Genomic DNA, 19,075 nt, shown 5'->3' with positions numbered 1-19,075 from the left:
AATGACAAATTTGTAGGAAGTCGTAGCTGATATAGACTCCAATAGGCTTATAATTATGCACTGCTTCAGCTTTTCAGTATCGCTGCTTTGCAGCTATTACAATTTAATTAAAATGCCATAAAGAGGCAACAGCTGGTTTTGATTGCAAACTAGCAAACTGAAAAGTGAGACGGGATTCCGGTGGAGTCCTGGTATATAGCAGGCTTTACCCACTCCGGTGGCCAACTGTCCAGGAGTGGGATGGTGTTCCGTGATTACGGAGATGAGCTTACAGTCATTTAACTTTGGCATCGCTGCACTTCATTTGGCACACACGATGGCAGTGGTGTTGGTTATTGGACTCACTGTATAAATAGTTGGTACTTTATCAATTAAGTATTAGGAACAATTATTTTATAAAATATACATACTTCAGTTTATGAAGAAGGTGTTTTTCTATTGGCTTTCAAAGTAACTTTAGCTTTTTGAATATTCCTTTTAAATACTCCTTTTTTGAGCCGCTGCCATGAAGTCATTAAGAGCGATTAAAGTCTCCTTTTTATAATATAATTTTATGCAGCTACCACAAATTATGGCACTGGTTGGAGGTACTATATCCTTTTAGCTGTAGGGTCCTCCAGTGTCCTGCGCATTTTCCGTGCTGGGTAATGCGAGCTTGAAGCCATTTAATTAATGCTGAGCATTAAGCGCGATTATGTGGAATAAATGAGCAGAAGAACCGGTAGAAACGATTAACCCACAGGAAGGGGCAATGTGGCTGAAACAACTCACTTAATGGTCAATTGGCTAAGAGCAGCTTTCCGAGTGTTAAATTGAACACGAATCGATGCACCGGCCAGGATTTCCTCCCAAGCTCTCTGTTTTAAGGCTTCATCCAACTACTTTAGTCGAGGTGGAATCCAACTCCTAAAGGATTCACATTCGAACCGAAAGTGGGTGGTGTTTGCCTGAAGTTTGGAAAATCGAATCCATTTCAGCTACTCACGCATAATCTGAACGGCTGGCAAACAAACAAACAAACAACGAAGGCAAACAAACATCGGCTAACAAGCAACATATGCGAGTTGAGAAATGTTTGCCGTGCGTGGTAAATAATTCCGAAATTCCGCCTGCTCAGAGGCCTGAAAGTGATAAGAGATAAGAAGTCGCGATGGAGTGTGTGCCAAAAAAGGCGAATATAAAGTAGCCGAGCGGAAAGTGAAAAACTTCAGATTGCAAATAATAAAGGGCGAAGGAGAAAAGTGAAAAGCGCTCGGGAAAATACTGCCAGACATCCCGACATCCTGTGTTCCAGGTAATTGAAGAAGCAGTTGGGGTAGAAAAAAGTGTAATGTTCGAGGACAGCCAGCGAAATATGCTTTATTGATTGGATAAATATTTAATGCGCTGGGGCAACGCATTTCTTTCAGCGGGGCTGGCAAATTTGCGTGTAAAACGGCTTATTACGGTCACGTTCCACCTATAAAAGTGGAGAGTTGGCGACGCACAGGACTCGAGTATCCTGCCCAGCTGGCCCAGACCCCAAAAAGTTCGCAGGAGCCTAGCGATGGTAATTTCTGGGAAAACACAATAAGATAACTCCTGGCTAATGTCTCGGAATTTACTGAGCCACTACCAAGAAATTGTGCCAAAGGCCCTAAATTTCGCCAACTCAAGCCAACTATTACGGCATGCGAATTATCTGCTAGAGTTCGAGGGGAATTTTACGTGAAAATACACGTGGAAAGTTTTGGATATTTTGTACACCAAAAGAATATAATATATTACGGATGTTCATATCGAAGAAGTTAAATCAACTTATATTAATCCTTACAAACCTACTTGATATTGAATATTATGTTTTCCGTGTAGTGAGTTAGTGATTGCTAACTCTTTCCCTGTAGAACATCAAAAACGAGGGGTATCCCCAGCGAAATGCGGAGTTAAACTAAAGGCTGTTTCATTTAACAACTCTGAACTATTAGATCCTCAGGCGAGTCTTTATCGAGTTACACAGGTAGGCAACTACCCGAATTAAACTTCCTGGGGAGAGGGGTTGTTGTTTGCTGAAGGGCTGTGATGACGTCTAACATCATTAATAGTGTCCTTTCATGTTTTGGTGGTCGTGGTCAAGGCAAAACAAACAGTCCAAGAGCAGCCGGCCTTTCAGGGACAACAGGGCTGGACACAAGTCCTCCATGAGCTCGTGCAACTTCCTGACATGGAGGATGCGACTGGGGTTCAGAGGGTTATTTGCCCTCGCTGTCGTTTCAGGCCACTTTATTTGCTCGTTTGCCGTTCTGCTCCCAGGCTGCAAACTGTAAAAACTGTGTAAAAATCACGTTCATCACATAAACACACAGTTCCAGCCACATTACGCACAAAAAAGGGACCGCAGCTGTAGGACAGGCATAATTAATTACCCCCAGGCCGCAAACATTTTGCAGCCACTGTCTGGCCATCGAAACCCCATGCAATCCTCACACTGGACCATCCAAAATAGGCCGACAGGATGGGAAGCAAGGCCATCTCCACCTGGCATTCCGAATTTGGCCAGGAGGTCAGGTGTCAAGTTTAAGCTGTCCGCTTACGGATTCAATTTACCGGTGGTTATTGGCATACTCGTGGCCAACGAATATGACTCAGGGGCAGAATTTCTGTCATTCCGGCCATTTTCTGTGGAAGCCAAGGACATCTGCAAATGACAGTGTCGAATTTGTTAATTAAACATACAGATAAAACTAAATTTGTTATGTATCCAACTGGGTTAGCAACTTGCTGTTTAGATTAGATATGCATAAATGGAAAATATTTTATCTATCCAAAGTACTTGATATCGATAAAATTATTGAAGTATCTACCTTTGTATACATCGCGTTCATCGTTACAATTATTTAAAGGCAATTAGTACTCACTCTACTTCCGATAAATTTTACTACACTTACCTAATTGATGGCGGCAGTCAGTCAGTTAGCAACTTGTAAAGCCAAGAATTCCTCATCAATTCGCCAGCGTTTTAATTAAGACCTAAGTGAATTGCAACATAAATCGAAGTTCCAAATGAAGATTGACCCTCGGGGAGATTCCCATTACTCGAAACTAGCAGGTGAACAAAATTTAATTAGGCATCCGAGTGAGAACTTGGCGATTTCCCATCGCTCGTGTGCGATTGTCATAATTAAGAGTGATGAATGAGTCGGCAAATGGGGCAAGTTGCAGTTGCAATCCCTACTGAGGATGCGAGCATGGATTGCCTTTAACTTTCATTGGATCCCAGACTGCAGATTGCGTGTCTGGCACTTTTGCTAATAGTTTTCAATTGCATGTTCTTGGCCAAACAGCATTCCTCATTCCCCATGCCGCTGGAAACGGAAGTTCCCAAGTCAGTCAACTCAGCTCAACTTGACTCTGCTGATGAATTGCACAAATTAAAGCTGAAAGGTATTTTAAATGAAAATGTTAAAAATGTGGTTCTTGCTTGCTGGGCTTCCTCGGCTTCTGTTCCTTTTGTTTGTCGCTGTCTTTCCGTTTTCCTGGCATCTCAGATGGTTTTTGTTCATGGCCGAGCTACGGAACAGATTATATGGATAATTTCAATTTATCTGGGCTTAGAGGAGCAGCGACGTGAACCATTTCTGCGGAACTCATTAGAGTTCCACGCACTGCAGATGCACTTGAAGCCGCTTAAACAGCCACGGAGCTCTTTAATTGGACGTGACGGTAATGGCTTAATTCTTATCCGAAATCAAAACCTAATTACTTTCCAGCAAAATCATTAGGCATATTTAAGTGTTTGATTTTTCCCACACCTCGGCAAACGCATTGCTGTGTAAAATATAATTAAAATCACTCAGCTAATCAGGCTTACCAGACAATGGCATAGTCATAAGCTCATAAATTCCAAGCTCACTCCATCCCCCCACCGATAAAAGGGGGAACTGTTAAAGGGATTCCCGACTCTTATCTGTGGGTGAAATTAAACCGCAGGTTGCAGCATTTTACGGTCAGTTTCACATTTCAGTTGGGGCGCGTCAATGGGCCACGGGCTAATATATTCAAATATATACTTAAAACACTAATTATAATTGTATAAAGGAGCGCACAGTGGGTGGCCTGAATAAATGCATCCAATGCACCGAATTTAACTTTAATGGTAGCTTAATGTAATTCATTTTATGCATTATGACATTTTCTGCTCGGTGCGGCTCTCTGCCTGGCATTGTAATGGAATTTGCATTGTGGCATCTGTCGCATCCGTGCCATGGGGCGTATACGTAATTTGAGTTTTAACCAAGCTTCCTGGGGTGAATAAGGGACTGTTGAAAACCTACTTTGCCCGCACAGTCGAGGCAAGTTATTCGAATACACAGGAATAAATAGCAAACTGGACAATGCAGTGCCCAAGGAAGCACTCAAAATGGCTTAAGTTTAAGTAAATATGTTGCTGCTATTCGTTTCACTCGAGCTGTAAATATTGACTATTAATAAAAACCCCCTTGCATCCTCTTGCAGTCAGCACGTTCTCGGCTCCGGACCAGTGCACATCCATCGAGCGGCAGCCGGGTTTTGCATGCTGGCCGGGCAGATAGCCCCGGCGTGAGCACACACATCGGGCTGGAAAAGATATAGCCATCGAGTCAGCCAGCCAGACAGCCAACGAGCCAACCAGCCATCCAGCTGCATCGAATATATCTCGGCCAAATGTACGCCGGTCGGGCGACACAATTTGCCAAAACCATCAGCAGCATGGCGTGCAGCATACAGAAGCAACCTCAGGCGCCGCAATCAGTGGATCCTGGCACTGCAGGAGTGGATCGGGTGGGTGGAGCAGGCGGTGGCCCCAGTGGAGCTGGCACCGTTCCCTCCACGCCGAAAGCCAAGACCGCCCAGCCGAGAGGCTCCCTGCCAACGGACGTGAACCAGCCACCGTTGGAATTTCAGTGGCCACCGCCCGTTCCCGTTTCGATACACACGAGCAACTTGCGTCTGAACATGATGAACCAGGATCCCAAGGACCTCCACACAGCCAGAGCCATTATCGAGGAGCTGCGCTCCAAGGTGCGCTTCCAGACGGAGCACATCATGAAGTGGCGCAAGGCATATGCCATGCAGGTGAGATTATCCTTCTATTATATTTAAAATATTTCGAAAAGTGATTGCCCAAGTCCACACCCTAAATGGCCATCTTTAATTCCTGTCCTCAGGTCCAGCAGCACTATCGTTACCAGAAGGAGAAATCCGATCAGATGAACTCGTTGACCTCGCAGCTCTTGCTCCTGGAATCCCGGCTGAAGCGGAAGCAGAAGCAGATAGCCAGTCTATTGAACCATCGGGAGTTGACCATCCAGCGTCAGCAGAAGATCATCGACACCCTGTCCTCCCGCCTGGTGGATCACGGGCTGGAGACCATTGAAGCTAGCTATGCCAACGAGCTGGACTCCCTTAACGACTCGGATTCGGCGGTGGTGCTGGAGGACATCGACTCGGACAGCCCGATGACATTGGGGACGCGACGGAAGAGTAGTGGCGCTGGCGGATTGGGCGGCGTGCTGGGCAGCGATGGCATCACCATAGTGCGGTCCATATCCGATGCAATCGAGACGAATCACAACAAGTACGGAGCGGCCCGGCGGAACAACTGCTTCCTGCGGCGTCCCGATATCCTGGAAACGGTTTACTCCGTCGAGGAGGATCCCGAACCCACCACGGACGTGGCCGAGAAGCGGGACAAGTTCAAGAACCGCTCCGACAAGGCTCTCAGCTCCAGCTCGACCGAGGGCCAGATAGACGCCGCCAGTCCCTCGACCGCGGACAAAGCCAAAGATTCATCGCCCGTCGACGGCGGATCCACCATTCCAAGACGCCAACTGGGAGCCCTCAAAAGATCTCCCAGCCACGACTCTCCGTGCACCACACTCAGTGTCAAGGTCCCCCAGCTGCAGCCACCATCTCCTCCACCATCGACACAAGGAGGAGTCCAGGATCCGCCCAACGGAAAAACCCAGGTAACTGAAAAGTAAAGATTAAACTGCAAAATGTTGCACTTAAATTTTAAATTTCAGGATAATGTTGGGCCAATGGAGGGAATTCCCATTTTCTTAGATTGCGAAATAGACTTATAACGTTTAGTAAATTATGAAACTTTACTAGATGAAATACTTTTTGTTTTCCTGCATAGCACAAAATCTTTGAATTAAATGTATTAAACGAATCTTTGGCTTTTCCAATGAATCATAAATCTTTCTATCTTACATGCATAGTTAATGTATATATCCCTTTCCAGGTCACCAACTACAACCGGGTCATGCTCAACCATCGCTCGGTGACCAAGCCCAAGGACGTCAAGTACAAGCGCATCAACAAGGCGAAGTCCAAGAGTCTGGAGGAGCTGCGAGGCCGTCTCAAGAACCTGGTGGAGCGGCCTCCTGGCCTGGACGGCGGCTACTCCGGCGGCATGATGCCGCAGGCGGCGCAGTCATATGCGTGACATTCGCAGCAGCCGGACGGAGAGTCCCAGAGGTCAACGGAGGGGGTGAAGAACGGCCAGCCGGAGGCGGCGATGGAACCTCGTCCGCGGAGGGAGAGCGCGGAGCCAACGACCTCGACCTCGGCTGCGACCTCGACCTCGACTTCGATCTCCGCCCCCCAGGAGCCGCAGGGCAGCAGACACGGCTTTCCCAAGAGGTCGCTGACCTTGCCGCGCATCCTGGTGCCCCGGCAATCGGCAGCGGGACTGGCGGGCTCGAGCGGCGGGGGCGGCGGTGGGCGTGGCGGCTTCTAGCAATTAAAGAAATTTTTCATACGCAATTGTGATAAAAAGTAAACACGTTTTCTTCCTCCGTCTCTGTAGTGCCTACTTCAGTTGCTTTAACATGATTCTCTTTTGTAACATTTGTTTCCTTGACATTTATCCTGCGCCTAGTTTGGTAGACTATGCACTTACTTAAGTTAAGCTTAAGTTTTACAGAAACGGAACTGCATTTTGACTTAACATTACACATAGTTTCTCACAAAACAAATAAATCATTTTTAAAACTTATTTTTCTGTCTATGATTTTCACACTTTACAAGAAGCGTATGAAAAATTTCGCCAACCGTAAGTCAGATATTTCTTACAAAGAACGGAAAGTGTACTCGAGGACAATATTTCCAAATCCCAGATGTTGAATGGTGAGTAGCTCCAGTCAGTCCCAGAATCGTGGGTGAAAATAGGCTAGAAAGGATATTATAAAAATTTACTCAAGGTATTACTAAATAGCCAGTAAGAACAAATGCATATTTATGTGTAAGCAAAGTGTTAATCGATAATATTACCTATATATTTCCGCAACGTTTAAGAGCTTCTCTGAACCTTCGTTTACACATATAAAGCATTTCGACTTGCTTTTGAAAACTATACAACCAAAAAATGTTAGAACATACTTCTCTATTGATATTCGACCTAGTTGTAAGCTCTACTCCATGGACTGTCTTCAAGATAACAGAATTTACAATTGATCATAAATATATATGAGTATATTTTCTTACTAACTATTACTAGCCATTTATAAGTATTTAAGAACTCTAGCTAGCATAAGAAAGAAGCATATTATTTTTGCATTTTGCCACGATTATTTTATAACTTGTTATCGACTATTGGGGTCTGCATGGCCCCAATGTCCTGAATGTCAGATGTACCTTGAGAACTCGTAAAATACTGTACAGATTTAATCCAAATATCAGCGTTAGTATAAGCAACTCCTTAGGTGTGAACTTCGACAATGGCTGCTATCAGGTCTCAATTATAAAGAATACATAAATATATTTAAAGCCAAATCAGTACAATGCCTGGACAGCTGCGACACAACAAGCGATGTATATATGCGAAATAACTTATATCAAATATATATCAATATGCAACTTGGTGTTTCAGTGATTGTCCTGATACAATGTGTACCTACATACGTGTGTTATCTCGAAATGCGGATTAAAATTGTTCAAAACAAAACATTTCCAGTATTGAACTATAAAGTATGCATTCCTCAGTCAATTGGTCGTTAATTTAATTATTTTAGGCTGATTGTTGGAAATGCCAGTGTGTTTGCCAACAATCGCGGGTAAAGCGTGTTATTCTGAACGTAAATTTAATAAGACTTATGCATAAGTACTTTTGCAGAGATACAAAATGAAATAGTTATAAGGACGTTTATCGCATGCCAAACGCTCCTTGATTTTTATAAACTTATGTAACCGATATGATTTAAGCAATGATTTTTCACTCTTCGTTACATTTTTCACGTATTCATATTTCTCATACAAAAGAATTTGTATTAATTTTTTTATTTTTTACAACCTTAAAAGATTTAGATATTAAGGATGTTTTGGTAATCCAATCTCTTTTCTTCACATTACATTCATTTAAAAAAACATTTTAATAAACTTCAGAGATAAGATTGAAAATGTTGTAAATGTACAAAAGATAAAGAATATTTTGATTATCCGGACAACTTCCTTCCCGTTACAAGCCAATTTATAAATGCTGAATATGAATATATATATATATAGTCCGGATCAATACGAGAATGCAGTAGCTTGTATATGCCTAACCTAAGTATATGCTAAGATGTGTAATTTACAAATCTAATTGTTAATGTTACTCGTGTGTATGCAGATTACTACTAACATTCGACTAGACGGCATCTTTTTTTCCTAGCTAGCTTAAATAGAAAATCACGAACGAACATTAATGGCCATTAATTTGCTCACTCTACGAAATTCGAATAAACAGTACTTGAGATATTTTCTACTTGCGCTTAATAAAACAAACAAAACCTAAGCCAGTCGAGATTGTTTGGGTGGGGAGACCGTTTGGCATCCGTCCGGCATGATCAGTCTAAATCGAGCAGCGATCAGAGGAGCATGGCGAGATCAGGGCGCAGTTCGAGGTTTCTTATCGGCGGCAGCACTTGCTGCTGGGTGCTTCTGGGTCTTATCTGCCTGGTGAGTCGGTGAGTCGGCGGCGGATTAGATAAGGAACTTATTGATTTTCCTCTCGACTGCCAGGCTCTGGCGGACTCGGCCCAAGTGAAAGAGCGCAGCCCTACCATCTTGGCGGGAGACACAATTCAGGCGGTGGAGAGGCTCTTCAATCAGGTGCTCTACTCGACCATCGAAGATGCCCGCCAAAGACTTCCGGCTCTTCCGGCCAACGAAACCATCGATCGGCAGTACTTCGAGGAGCTCGACCTGGTTGCTGGGAACGAGGACTACTACAGCACTGCCTTCTATATCTTCGCCTGGATAAACAGCGACCTCATGTACCACAAGACTCCAGATAAGTTGCTCGTCGAGGTTCTTCCCGGCGAGAAGATCGCCATCCGCAGATTCTTCGCCAAGGTCAAGCCGCATCTCACCAAGTACCTGCGACTCAGTCGACAAGACAGGGCTGAATTGGTTTCCAACGTCACCCAATTGGCCACCGAAACTGAGGACGGTCTGATCACAACCTTCTTGGAGTTTCCCCAGAACCTGAAGAGCCAACTTCCTGAGCTCCAGCTAATGGACTACACCAAATTGGCTCAGGCTTTGGTCCAGGGAGTGGCCAGTGGTATATGGACGAAGGCTTAAGATTAATAGCTAAATATTTAAACAATATCATAGAATTAGGAACTGTAATAAAATGAGACATGTACTTTAAACAAAAATATTTGGAATCTTTTTATACGAGGACTTCATTCCTGAAAAAATGCCGTTTAACTTCCGGAAAATTTCCAACTGCCTGATCGACATGTGTAGATCTCGGGAACTGATACTTTAAAGCAATAAAGATATTATCGTGACTTGGAACTATACGACTTTATAATCACAAAATACATGGATTCCACTACCCACTAATTAAAATAGCAAGGGGCAGCGCTCGTTCTTATCACGCTCACCGATTTCTGAAGACTGATTACAGTCATTATCCCATTTTGTATCAACTTTGTGAAATTAAGAGAGGGATTATAAAAGGAATCAGTTCGATAGAGACTAGATACAGTTTCAAATCATGGCTAGCAGATTAACTTGGACTTTTCTAGTCGCAGTAGCTGCCCTCCAGCTTTCGGTAAGATCCTTAGACTCGCTAATATCCTTCTGGAATAAACTTTAACTTTTAACTTGCAGCTTGCAGCGCCTCCCATTAACAAATGGCAGTTACAATTCGAAGTGTCCAGTGAACTCTTTCAAATGGTAACAGATGCCATGGAACAGCTGAGACATGTCTTCCAACTGGTCATCGACGAGGCCGAACTCATTTTACCACCGAACTCCAAAGGACACATTCTCAGGGAGCTTAAGGACTTCGTCGCGGCCTTGGACACCCTGGACTTCGATGATTCATTCGAACTGAATAGACTGGAGGATGCTCTTGAGGAATTGGAAAGCATCATTTCGATAGCAGGCAGCAAAGAATTCGAATCGGAAGCTGACGAGGTTGTGGTCCAGCTATTCATACAGCACGGAGTTGAGGACCTGGAGCAGATCCTGGAAAGAAATTTGGAAACTACTCTGAAAACCGTAGAGCAGAAGGTGGAGAAGTACATGAGCACATGGTCCGACAGTCGGTTGGCCAGGAACGCGGAGTTGGTCAAGCAGTTTAATGATTTTAAGAACGAGAAGGATATCTATGAGAAGCTGGACAAGTTAACCAACTCTGATTTCATTTGAATAAACATATACACATAAATATGTTTCAAGTACATTTAGCTTTAAACCAAGTACTAACAGATACATAAGCAGAACGTATATATAATTTACAGTAACTGCCTTCAAGTATCAAAACCAGTAGTCCAGAGTTCATGATTTGTATCATATTAGCACGCTCGCCGGAAGCTAAAAATTGATTACATATTGCAGCTGATTTAACAATCAATGAGCATATAATAAATACGCTATTAAGTGTTTACTACTTAGTACAGGAATGACGTAAGAAAAGTGGAATTCATTTTGCTAAGGCATTGAATACCTTAATATACCTTTTATAGTTTTGTAAACTGTCAGGTTTCAATTCGAAAGTTTTAATGATTTTCATTCCTCCTATTCAATACACTTGTTATTAAGTCTAATAAATAAAACATGCAGAAAGTAAAATAACTAATTATTTGTAAAGCAAAGAATCTTTACATTAGACAGACAAGTCAGTATAATCTCTAGCAGCCTCAACTAGTTATTTTTGAGAACTCGGAACTTTCATACATAAGCTTCTATTCGGAAAGATGATCCAAATCCATCCCGTGAGTCGTACAAGTCGCGCTCGATCTGGGGAGGTCCTCTTCCGTCCGAGGTGTAGCTATAGGACTCGCTCCGGTAAAAGTTGTTCGAAGAGCCCCCGGAACCAAGGGGACCACTTCTACCAGTCGGAACACTGAGGCCACCGGAGATTAGGGGGATAATGGAACCACTAGATGACATGGGTACCTGGAGAAGGTGTATTAGTTATTTAGCTAGGAACACGAACACAAGATTACCGGTCGAGATACAAAGGTTCCTGAGTTTTGATTGCGGAATGGGGAGTCAGGAATTGGTCGAACGCCTCTGCCACGGAAATCCGGGGAACTGGGAAAAGGTCTGTTGTCGAAGCCGCTGCCTCTGGGACCCACGTTGTAATCGGTTTGGAATGCATTGTCATAGATGGGTTGCTGAAATAGTTCAGTCGTCAATCGGATTGTACTACTATTTGCAACTACTTATGAAAACGCTTACACGAATGGGGAAACCGTTGGATCGGGGAGGACTCTGAGGATAAAACGATCGAGGTTGGAATGGGATAGGTCGGAGTGGAACGTCCTCCTCTTCGTAGGCGTCGGTCACCTCCTCCACTTCACCGCTAGATCTCTTCAAGGATAATACATATATATTTATTTCCGTTTATATTAAGCGTATTGGATGAGATTCACCTCTAGAAACTCGACATCGTTATCTGCCTCGACCAGCGCAGAGCTATTTCCGCCATTTAAGGAGGATCTATTAGAAATGGGTTCCCTGCTCGATTTCGGACTCACTGGCTTGAAGAGATGCGTGGGAATGCTGATAGTTTCACGGGGCACCCTTAGCTGTGGATTATGGAATATTGCAAAAAATATACTATCTAAATTGTTTGCTAGCTAACTTACCTTGGGATCCGGCAGAGTGTGGCATATCTGAAAATAAAGAACTCATTGAAGCCTAAGTTGTGGAACAATCCGATGAATAGTTACCCCCTGAGCGATGAACAGACAGCCCAGCAAAACGAATTGGAGCGGCAACATCTCGCAGATCTCGACTGACACTCACGTCTCGAACTTCCGACGATCGACAGAACTATGAGTTGACTGGGTGGAATGCGCTGCAATTAAATGCAACCACGATCCCAACCCGTCCGACTGGAAATCACCAAGGTGAGAGCGTCGGGGCCCGGGGTTATCAGCCTGGGGATTACACGACAGGGAAGTCAGAAGCCCATAACTCAATCTCATATGCGCAAATCAGCAAATATCATTTTCCCGAATCTAGGAGCCTTTAATTTAGGAACTAGTACTTAATGCACCGAAAGAAAACTCCAAGCAGTCCCACATTAATTAAAGAACCTTGTACTCAGATTCGCACGATCGAAAGATTTAAAATATTATATACAAATATTAAAAATTCATGAAAATATAATTTAAAAGTTATTTATTGTGTTAGGAAGTACATTTCAAGAATGAAATAAAACTAAGATATTATTGACTATCTGGACTCAGAAGATTTTTCACAGTTTTTAGCTCAGAGCGTTAGTAGCGTCCGTAGCCGTAGGGCGAACCATATCCGCCTCCTGGGCGCGGAAAGCTGGGCACAGAGATCACTGGTCTTCGGGGAATCAAATAGACCTGCGGGTAGCCAAATCCAGGTGGCTTCAGAGCCACATCCTCGTCCTTATCCTCCTCTCCAGACTTGTCCTTGGGCTTATCTTCGCCGGAGTCTTCATCGTGATTGTGATTGTGGTTGTGGGGGTATCCGTAACCGGGACTGGGAGGTCCGTATCCCGAGAAGCTGGGCCAGTTACGAGGCTGGGGGAACACCGGTGGTTGGTAGGGCGAGTACGGTGATCTGAAGGTCGGATAGGAGGGGTATCCAGACAACTCCGGCGATTCCTTGTCCGCATCTTTAGCAGTGGGCGGTGTGGCCGATGGAGGAGCAAGCTTAGGTCCCGCGGCGGAGAATATCACTCCAGGGTGGGGGTAGGGATACTGAACGGGGTATGGATAGGGCTGAGGATGCGAATGAGAATGGGGATGAGAGTGGGGCTCATGCTTATGGGGCTTTGGCGTGGTGGTAGTTGTAGTAGTGGTCGTCGTAGGGGTCGTGGTTTCCGGTTCCGGAGTGGTGGACTCTGGGAGCGCAGAGCCATCATTGTTTTGTTGCAAGCCATCGTCCAGTTGACCCAGTCCGTCATCCGGAGCAGCGGTGGCCTCACCCTCCTGCTCAATAGCGGGCTTCGTGGTGGATTCTGGCTTCGGAGTGGTGGTTTCCGGCTCGGGAGTGGTGGTGGTCACTTTCTTGTGGGGATGATGAGGCTGATATTGCGGGGGAAGGTGGGGCTCCGGAAGGTGCGTATCATCGGTAGTCTCCTCTTCGCTGTAAAGCGAGGCATCGATTTGCTTTTTAGCCTCGTCGAGCGACAACTGAGCGTAGCTTAGAGCCAGGAGCTAGAATTAAAATGTATATTAAATTAATCATAGTTGGTGTCATTTTGTGCTGGCCAAGATCTGGCACCAACCTGGCTGATTAGAAGAAGCTTAATGAACATCCCAACCGACTGAGTTCAACTAGCAAGGGCCAAGCGAAAACTGATTGTTTTCTGCCGGCCATAGCTGACTTATATAGCTCCAGAATCGCCCACCATTATGGAAATCGGTAAGCCCACAATTACAGACAGCCCCAGAGCAATCAGCTCTCTATCTCTCTCGAAAAACCCGATTGGCATCAGGTGTTGGATGCGTCTGCCGGAATTTCCCCGGCTGCGTTCGCAAATTAAAGATCGCCGTCTATCAGTTGGCCACTAAGAGAATTGGTTCTGCCCGCAGAGTCAGGCAGCGATTCACTCAATCAATTTGGAACTGCTCCAATCGATTCCACCTGCGCAGCGACTATAAAAGGTGGCTTTGCCCAGTCGGCGCTTCTGGTTTCGACGCAGTATATGTACATACTATGTGTCAGGTGTGACGACAGCATGGCGAAACTTGAACTGAAGCTGGTGAGTGCCAATGGGGCATTCCCCTCATTATTGCACATAATCGAACGTTTCTTTGTTCTAGATTGGAATCGCTATATTCTTGGTAGCCGCGCTCGAGGCTCAGGAAACCCCTGCGGCTGAATCATCTCCAGCGTCCCCAACAGCTGGCGAAACGTCTCCAGTTACAGAAGGCAGTTCCATCGGAGAAACTACTCAGACCACAGTAGCGGGGTCCGAGGTCACAGGATCACCAACAAATAGCACCGGTATGGTTAATAGCACGGACATCCCAGACCCGAACGCCTCGCCTGACCCTGAAAATGGAGGAGATCCATTTGTGAAGCCGGGAAGCCATATAAAGGGACCTCGACACGTTAGAGCACATGATGGCTTCCACAGCCTGAAGACGGAGAAGCATTGGGCTACCTGGAACGACGCCTTCACCACGCCACGTCCTTAGCTCCAGCGACCCATTATACCCTTTCGTTTTGTGACCAATCTCTGAAGATTATTGAATAAAAAACTAAATAATTTTAATATATTCCGTCGAAATTGGGGACACCCTATGTGGTTTTACCAAGAACTTCAAAGATGACGAATTGAATTAGTTGTCAGTCTATTGTTTCCCAATGCGGTTGACTGTTTTCTGCTTGGTAAGTAGAGATATAATAGTTATAGTGACATTTTTATCGCATATATTATATTTTCTCATTAGTGCCTCTTTTTGTGCCTGGAGCTGTTAGTGCCCAGACACGTCGTGGGCCACGATGGATTCCATAACATCGAGAAGGAAAAGCGCTGGAAAAACTGGCCAGCACGTGTGAGGCACCACCATAAAAACATAACTCCATCTGATCGCTGACAAGGTTGGGATTGCACGCGATTACTTAGGGCACGTTACAAAGTCATTTACACGGCCATAATGCCTCGGATCTCGCCAGACAATGGGAAGCGGAAGCCTTGTCCATCATATCAATGGATCACTGCTTAATTGAGCATTTCCAATGTTCGAATGTGTAAATAATAAATTGAATTGGGAATTGTTGCTAACCAAGCGATATACATTTCAAATGAGGAGAAATGGATTCTATAGGTAATTATGATATAAATTGACACTTTCTTAAGAATGAGTAACCCTTTTTAAAATATAGGTTGTTTTTTTCTATTGTCACTAATTGGAAATCGATTGGTTCCATAATACATCTCAGCCCACTTAATTGTGATTTAACGTATAAGTAATTTGTCACTCTATAAGCTACAGCCATGGGATCAAGGCTCCATCCCGCAGCGATCCTCATTCTCCTTTGCCTGCTGTTGCTCCTCGTCAAGGTGGACAGCAGAGGTAACCAGAACCACACCCAGATGGACAGACAGCGTCATCTGCGAGCACACAATCTGCACAGGCCTCCATACGAGGGATACGATTGGCACAAACAGTAAGATACAGATTCGATCGATCTGAAGGATAGATACATTTCGCTTTCAACAGCTTTAACCGAGATGCGGAACCAAAGGCGGCAGTTGCAAAGGAGAAAGAAGAGTCGACTTTCAAACACAGATCCGGCCATTTCAAAAAGATGGAGCAAAAAGCTAGGGATATTTCGAACTGGAGGTAGGTGCATCTTCTGCATCAAGTACGGATGCTCTGCGATCAAGGAACGCCTGCCTTCTTTTCAGCAGAGCTCGGAGCGCGGTCCAAAAGGAGACGGCAGAGCTGGAGAAATGGGGTCAAGCTAAGAATATTACTGACAACGAACTGAAGGCATTCTTTGACGGGGAAATTTCTACCAAAGACAAGTACAGATTATTTGGGGACATTCAAGCCGTTGTCCAGATCCTGAAAGAGGTGAAGCAAAAGGGAGCTGTGTAAGTAGTGTTCGTCTGTACGTCTTGCAGTGTCTTTGAAATCCGCCTTTTTAGAACCGAAAAAGAGAGAGCAATGATAACACCGGATCTGATACCATTGATCCTAAGATTCGGCCGCATGTTTGAAAGGGAATTCGCCAAGAACACAAATGCCTCTCAAGCCCTGCAGATCCTTGTTAATGAGGTTCAAAAATCTAAGAGCCGGAAGATGAGACATAAGAGTTCCAGAAGGTATTAAATTGGTAATTAAATTGGCTATGCCTGTGGCAATTTCAGTAACGAAAAGTTTGTAATCTACACACTAAAAGGTCTGTTAATAAATCGAATAACAATCACTGCTCTGAAACTGATCATTGAGGCTGGGTTTCCCTGCAGAAACTGATGACTGAGCCAAGATCGATTGGTTTAGGCAGCAGCCATAACTTTAATTTCGACTATCTTGCTTTTACTTAATACACATAGACGTCGGCTAACTTAATCACACACAATCGCGGAATTATTTAACGACAGCGCACTTAGTTCTTCCACTTCTTGTTCTCGTAGTCCCACTTGGAGGTCAACCCGGTGACGGGGTTGATTTCCAGGTCGATGATGCGCTGCAGCTGGGCCTTCTGGTGCTCCTCGTCGAAGGTAACGGGCAGCTCATCGTACACTAAAAAGAAAATGCTTAATAATAGATAACCGCATAAGGGAAGCGGACAATGGCTTACCGAAGAGGTTCATCAGCACGGCCACCCAGATGGCGGCGGCGGAGAAGAGGAGTGCAATGCCCAGGTGGAGCTTCCACTCCCCGGATCCAGCCTGGACCTCGGCGATAGTCTGGCAGAAGCTGGCGCGGTACAGGGCCTTGATCTCCTGGGTGCTGAGCTTCTTCCAGTCTCCCTGCTCCTTGGCGCGCAGAGCGTTGATCTCGTTGGTGGGCTCACGGAAGCGCACGGCGGGCAGAGGGTAATCCACGCGATCCGCGTAGCAGGCGGTGCCGTTCCAGCCGTAGCCCACGATCTCCCGCTTGCCGATCTTGTCCAGCGTGTGGACGGCGGCCACGCTGCCCACCTGGGCACTCTTGGGCAGCTGGGAGGCCAGCTGGCGGAGCACAGCACTGTTGATTAGTCGCAGGGCCATTTTCTCACAGAGTCTGCAAGGGAGTAAAATGAATAATAATTTATGAGGTATCAGCAGAGAGACATAAGGTGTTGGACCCACGAAAGCCAAATTTCCCACCCGACTAGACGGTCACCCGTGAAATCTCACGGGTTAGGAATTCACCGATATATGGTGTCCACTTAGTTGGAGGTTATGTAACAGCTAGCAGAACTACGTGCCAAGTTATAGAATCTATTTCCATAGAAATCGCATTGTTTTGCTGTTCCTCTAGGCATGTCGCCATATATTTCTCCCGATTTCGTGCTGTGTTTGGCATAATATCCGCATAATTCTCCCATTTTTCACAGCCATCACAGATGTTGTGTAATCGGTGGGCGGTTAAATCTACCGGAAAACGGCATATAAACCGGTGGCAACTGGTTTTCCAATTTATGTGGACTTGCTTATCCCGCTCGTTGTATTCAAGCTTTGTGGTCGCAGGTACTTTGTAATTTTCGCAATTTAAACATTTTTTAAAGCACTTTTACCTTCTTTTCTTAGACTTGCTGAACAATGTGACCGGAGGCAATATACAAAAGAAAGTATATGTGGATGGGTAATTATTGCTCGATATTTTGGTATTTTCGTGCAGAACAATGTGACCGCAACTCGAGTATAAAATTAATAATATCAATATATCGATATATTCAATCGTTATCAATCGGAACGTGGCGGGATATTTAAATCTAAATATTTTAAAATAAGGATACAGCAACCATTATATTTTATTGTGCATCGCAACATGGCGGAATATTTGGTCGCGAGAAGATAAACCACAATGAATGTTTGATATTATATTTTATTTTGATTTGATGTCATATCTCATAAATGCACACATTTAAATTAGACAGAGACACATAATTTGCTTTATCGTATCATATAGTTTGCTGCTTGAGTTGGTATTACATGAGCTTATCTTTCGATAGGGATCTGGAGTTCGGAAATTTAGCTATTTTATCGAGGATGGGGCATTACGTATTCACTTTCGCGTATTCCTGTGTTTAAGCGCCGCTTGGCATAATAAATATGTTAATGGTATTTTGCTTTATTGGGCTTTATAAATATGCAATATGTTTGTAACAATATTTAATGATAATTACGCAAATAATTAAACTAAAGTGAAAGCTTTTTTCTTCAACTATACATCTTGTAAATTGGTAGTAGCAAAAACTTATAGCTACATTTACAGTAGAGTTAGGTATTAGTTGCGATTTAATTCATATGATCCGCCGGTTCTGGGCTGGGATAAAGGGTATAAAAAGTCTAGACCGTCGGTCAGATTCACACTTAAGCATAGGGGATTTGGGGTTACTTTGTTCTATATGTACAATAATGAATTCACTCGTCTTATCTCTTTAACATTTCATGTTAGTTAAGGTTTCTTTTCTCAAGATTTGGGTTTTTCGGAAACGCAGCCGGGGTCCTTGCTTTTTGGGATGGTAGTGCTTCCTTATCAGGTTCAGTTTGTGGCTTGGACAATTTGCATTTTTAACAAGTGCGCTAAAAAGTGCAATTTACTCTAGATGGCAGGGAGTGCCTAGAAACGATGGGTGGAAAGGTCGGTGACTTGGTGCAAATGGAAAACTCTTGGAACTGCTTTTGAACCTCGCTGCGAAAGTAGTGCAAGAAGTCTCATTTGTGCGGGGGCAAGGATGTCTTGGGTGCAGCAGACCCTCAGCTGGCGTGTTCCTCTCAGTTAGTCCATCTAAATTTGGCATGTACGAAGTGGTTGGTTTCTTCAGCTGTTCACTCGGCTCCAGCGGAACTTTCGGGCGTGACATTCGAGTCCAGGCTGGCGCAATCGGACTCCTGATCCTGGGCCTCCGAGTAGTTGGCCGCCTCCTGCAGGCGCATCAGCATGTTGAGCTGTTGACGAAA

At 44.6% G+C, this 19,075-nt stretch overlaps 10 protein-coding genes across 20 annotated transcripts in view; 6 read left to right on the top strand and 4 right to left on the bottom strand.

The window, feature by feature from the left end:
• LOC117140544 overlaps window positions 1–7,018 on the top strand; it is a 42,418-nt gene extending 35,400 nt beyond the window's left edge. The window contains exons 4-6 of one of the 2 annotated variants that reach the window (XM_033303539.1): window positions 4,492–5,091; window positions 5,184–5,984; window positions 6,263–7,018. In XM_033303539.1, coding sequence (XP_033159430.1) covers window positions 4,681–5,091; window positions 5,184–5,984; window positions 6,263–6,466 — 1,416 coding nt within the window. In that variant the 5' untranslated portion in view covers window positions 4,492–4,680 and the 3' untranslated portion in view covers window positions 6,467–7,018. Of the gene's footprint in view, window positions 1–4,491; window positions 5,092–5,183; window positions 5,985–6,041; window positions 6,195–6,262 lie in introns of those variants that run through there. The other variant, XM_033303546.1, reaches the window with a different exon arrangement.
• A 1,822-nt stretch (window positions 7,019–8,840) lies between these two features.
• LOC117140566 lies at window positions 8,841–9,662 on the top strand. Its single transcript, XM_033303567.1, has 2 exons — window positions 8,841–8,958; window positions 9,022–9,662. The coding sequence occupies exons 1-2, from the start codon at window positions 8,878–8,880 to the stop codon at window positions 9,583–9,585; spliced, it is 645 nt and encodes a 214-aa protein (XP_033159458.1). The 5' UTR covers window positions 8,841–8,877; the 3' UTR covers window positions 9,586–9,662.
• Window positions 9,663–9,753: 91 nt separating this feature from the next.
• On the top strand, window positions 9,754–11,074 carry LOC117140574. Its single transcript, XM_033303578.1, has 2 exons — window positions 9,754–10,063; window positions 10,123–11,074. Exons 1-2 carry the CDS (start codon window positions 10,007–10,009, stop codon window positions 10,663–10,665), a joined length of 600 nt encoding a protein of 199 aa, XP_033159469.1. The 5' UTR covers window positions 9,754–10,006; the 3' UTR covers window positions 10,666–11,074.
• Window positions 11,075–11,083: 9 nt separating this feature from the next.
• On the bottom strand, window positions 11,084–12,302 carry LOC117140556. Its single transcript, XM_033303555.1, has 6 exons — window positions 12,195–12,302; window positions 12,111–12,137; window positions 11,895–12,050; window positions 11,701–11,832; window positions 11,466–11,636; window positions 11,084–11,415 (listed from the first exon to the last, which is right to left on the bottom strand). Exons 1-6 carry the CDS (start codon window positions 12,243–12,245, stop codon window positions 11,188–11,190), a joined length of 765 nt encoding a protein of 254 aa, XP_033159446.1. The 5' UTR covers window positions 12,246–12,302; the 3' UTR covers window positions 11,084–11,187.
• A 329-nt stretch (window positions 12,303–12,631) lies between these two features.
• On the bottom strand, window positions 12,632–13,844 carry LOC117146637 (leucine-rich repeat extensin-like protein 3). The gene is made up of 2 exons (XM_033312974.1): window positions 13,733–13,844; window positions 12,632–13,661 (listed from the first exon to the last, which is right to left on the bottom strand). Exons 1-2 carry the CDS (start codon window positions 13,760–13,762, stop codon window positions 12,747–12,749), a joined length of 945 nt encoding a protein of 314 aa, XP_033168865.1. The 5' UTR covers window positions 13,763–13,844; the 3' UTR covers window positions 12,632–12,746.
• A 216-nt stretch (window positions 13,845–14,060) lies between these two features.
• On the top strand, window positions 14,061–14,729 carry LOC117146667. The gene is made up of 2 exons (XM_033313017.1): window positions 14,061–14,209; window positions 14,271–14,729. Exons 1-2 carry the CDS (start codon window positions 14,153–14,155, stop codon window positions 14,646–14,648), a joined length of 435 nt encoding a protein of 144 aa, XP_033168908.1. The 5' UTR covers window positions 14,061–14,152; the 3' UTR covers window positions 14,649–14,729.
• Window positions 14,730–14,750: 21 nt separating this feature from the next.
• Window positions 14,751–15,222, top strand: LOC117146676. The gene is made up of 2 exons (XM_033313032.1): window positions 14,751–14,841; window positions 14,904–15,222. Exons 1-2 carry the CDS (start codon window positions 14,818–14,820, stop codon window positions 15,048–15,050), a joined length of 171 nt encoding a protein of 56 aa, XP_033168923.1. The 5' UTR covers window positions 14,751–14,817; the 3' UTR covers window positions 15,051–15,222.
• A 221-nt stretch (window positions 15,223–15,443) lies between these two features.
• Window positions 15,444–16,389, top strand: LOC117146648. Of its 2 annotated transcripts, none has more exons than XM_033312993.1 (4): window positions 15,444–15,624; window positions 15,678–15,800; window positions 15,869–16,054; window positions 16,109–16,389. In XM_033312993.1, exons 1-4 carry the CDS (start codon window positions 15,452–15,454, stop codon window positions 16,290–16,292), a joined length of 666 nt encoding a protein of 221 aa, XP_033168884.1. In that variant the 5' UTR covers window positions 15,444–15,451; the 3' UTR covers window positions 16,293–16,389. The 2 variants fall into 2 exon arrangements, with proteins under 2 accessions (XP_033168884.1, XP_033168876.1); XM_033312985.1 differs by having other exon boundaries at window positions 15,866–16,054.
• Window positions 16,390–16,454: 65 nt separating this feature from the next.
• LOC117146661 lies at window positions 16,455–17,763 on the bottom strand. Its single transcript, XM_033313006.1, has 3 exons — window positions 17,686–17,763; window positions 16,765–17,189; window positions 16,455–16,706 (listed from the first exon to the last, which is right to left on the bottom strand). Exons 2-3 carry the CDS (start codon window positions 17,174–17,176, stop codon window positions 16,570–16,572), a joined length of 549 nt encoding a protein of 182 aa, XP_033168897.1. The 5' UTR covers window positions 17,177–17,189; window positions 17,686–17,763; the 3' UTR covers window positions 16,455–16,569.
• Window positions 17,764–17,976: 213 nt separating this feature from the next.
• LOC117147746 (protein sickie) overlaps window positions 17,977–19,075 on the bottom strand; it is a 154,552-nt gene continuing 153,453 nt past the window's right edge. For 6 of the 9 annotated variants that reach the window (XM_033314771.1, XM_033314790.1, XM_033314763.1 and 3 more), the window contains one exon: window positions 17,981–19,063. In XM_033314771.1, coding sequence (XP_033170662.1) covers window positions 18,944–19,063 — 120 coding nt within the window. In that variant the 3' untranslated portion in view covers window positions 17,981–18,943. Of the gene's footprint in view, window positions 19,064–19,075 lie in introns of all 9 variants that reach the window. The other 3 variants (XM_033314825.1, XM_033314815.1, XM_033314754.1) reach the window with 2 other exon arrangements.

This window comes from Drosophila mauritiana, chromosome 2L (assembly GCF_004382145.1).
Source record: "Drosophila mauritiana strain mau12 chromosome 2L, ASM438214v1, whole genome shotgun sequence".
NCBI lineage: Eukaryota > Metazoa > Arthropoda > Insecta > Diptera > Drosophilidae > Drosophila > Drosophila mauritiana.
Note: the sequence above shows the minus strand (reverse complement) of the source record. Positions and strands in the feature narration are given on the sequence as shown.

Excerpts from the sequence above, each read along its gene's own strand:
- LOC117146676 (XM_033313032.1), top strand. The coding sequence starts at position 14,818 with ATGCGGTTGACTGTTTTCTGCTTG. Across the intron at positions 14,842-14,903 it reads GGTTGACTGTTTTCTGCTTG|TGCCTCTTTTTGTGCCTGGA; the intron begins GTAAGTAGAGAT and ends TTTTCTCATTAG.
- LOC117146648 (XM_033312985.1), top strand. The coding sequence starts at position 15,452 with ATGGGATCAAGGCTCCATCCCGCAGCGATCCTCATTCTCCTTTGCCTG. Across the intron at positions 15,801-15,865 it reads AGGGATATTTCGAACTGGAG|CAGAGCTCGGAGCGCGGTCC; the intron begins GTAGGTGCATCT and ends CCTTCTTTTCAG. Across the intron at positions 16,055-16,108 it reads GTGAAGCAAAAGGGAGCTGT|AACCGAAAAAGAGAGAGCAA; the intron begins GTAAGTAGTGTT and ends CCGCCTTTTTAG.
- LOC117140574 (XM_033303578.1), top strand. The coding sequence starts at position 10,007 with ATGGCTAGCAGATTAACTTGGACTTTTCTAGTCGCAGTAGCTGCCCTC. Across the intron at positions 10,064-10,122 it reads TAGCTGCCCTCCAGCTTTCG|CTTGCAGCGCCTCCCATTAA; the intron begins GTAAGATCCTTA and ends TTTAACTTGCAG.
- LOC117146661 (XM_033313006.1), bottom strand. The coding sequence starts at position 17,176 with ATGGCCCTGCGACTAATCAACAGTGCTGTGCTCCGCCAGCTGGCCTCC. Across the intron at positions 16,707-16,764 it reads CGTGCTGATGAACCTCTTCG|TGTACGATGAGCTGCCCGTT; the intron begins GTAAGCCATTGT and ends TTTTCTTTTTAG.
- LOC117140556 (XM_033303555.1), bottom strand. The coding sequence starts at position 12,245 with ATGTTGCCGCTCCAATTCGTTTTGCTGGGCTGTCTGTTCATCGCTCAG. Across the intron at positions 12,051-12,110 it reads ACACTCTGCCGGATCCCAAG|CTAAGGGTGCCCCGTGAAAC; the intron begins GTAAGTTAGCTA and ends CATAATCCACAG. Across the intron at positions 11,833-11,894 it reads ACGATGTCGAGTTTCTAGAG|AGATCTAGCGGTGAAGTGGA; the intron begins GTGAATCTCATC and ends TTATCCTTGAAG.
- LOC117146637 (XM_033312974.1), bottom strand. The coding sequence starts at position 13,762 with ATGTTCATTAAGCTTCTTCTAATCAGCCAG. Across the intron at positions 13,662-13,732 it reads AGCTTCTTCTAATCAGCCAG|CTCCTGGCTCTAAGCTACGC; the intron begins GTTGGTGCCAGA and ends TTTTAATTCTAG.
- LOC117140566 (XM_033303567.1), top strand. The coding sequence starts at position 8,878 with ATGGCGAGATCAGGGCGCAGTTCGAGGTTTCTTATCGGCGGCAGCACT. Across the intron at positions 8,959-9,021 it reads TTCTGGGTCTTATCTGCCTG|GCTCTGGCGGACTCGGCCCA; the intron begins GTGAGTCGGTGA and ends CTCGACTGCCAG.
- LOC117146667 (XM_033313017.1), top strand. The coding sequence starts at position 14,153 with ATGTACATACTATGTGTCAGGTGTGACGACAGCATGGCGAAACTTGAA. Across the intron at positions 14,210-14,270 it reads CGAAACTTGAACTGAAGCTG|ATTGGAATCGCTATATTCTT; the intron begins GTGAGTGCCAAT and ends TCTTTGTTCTAG.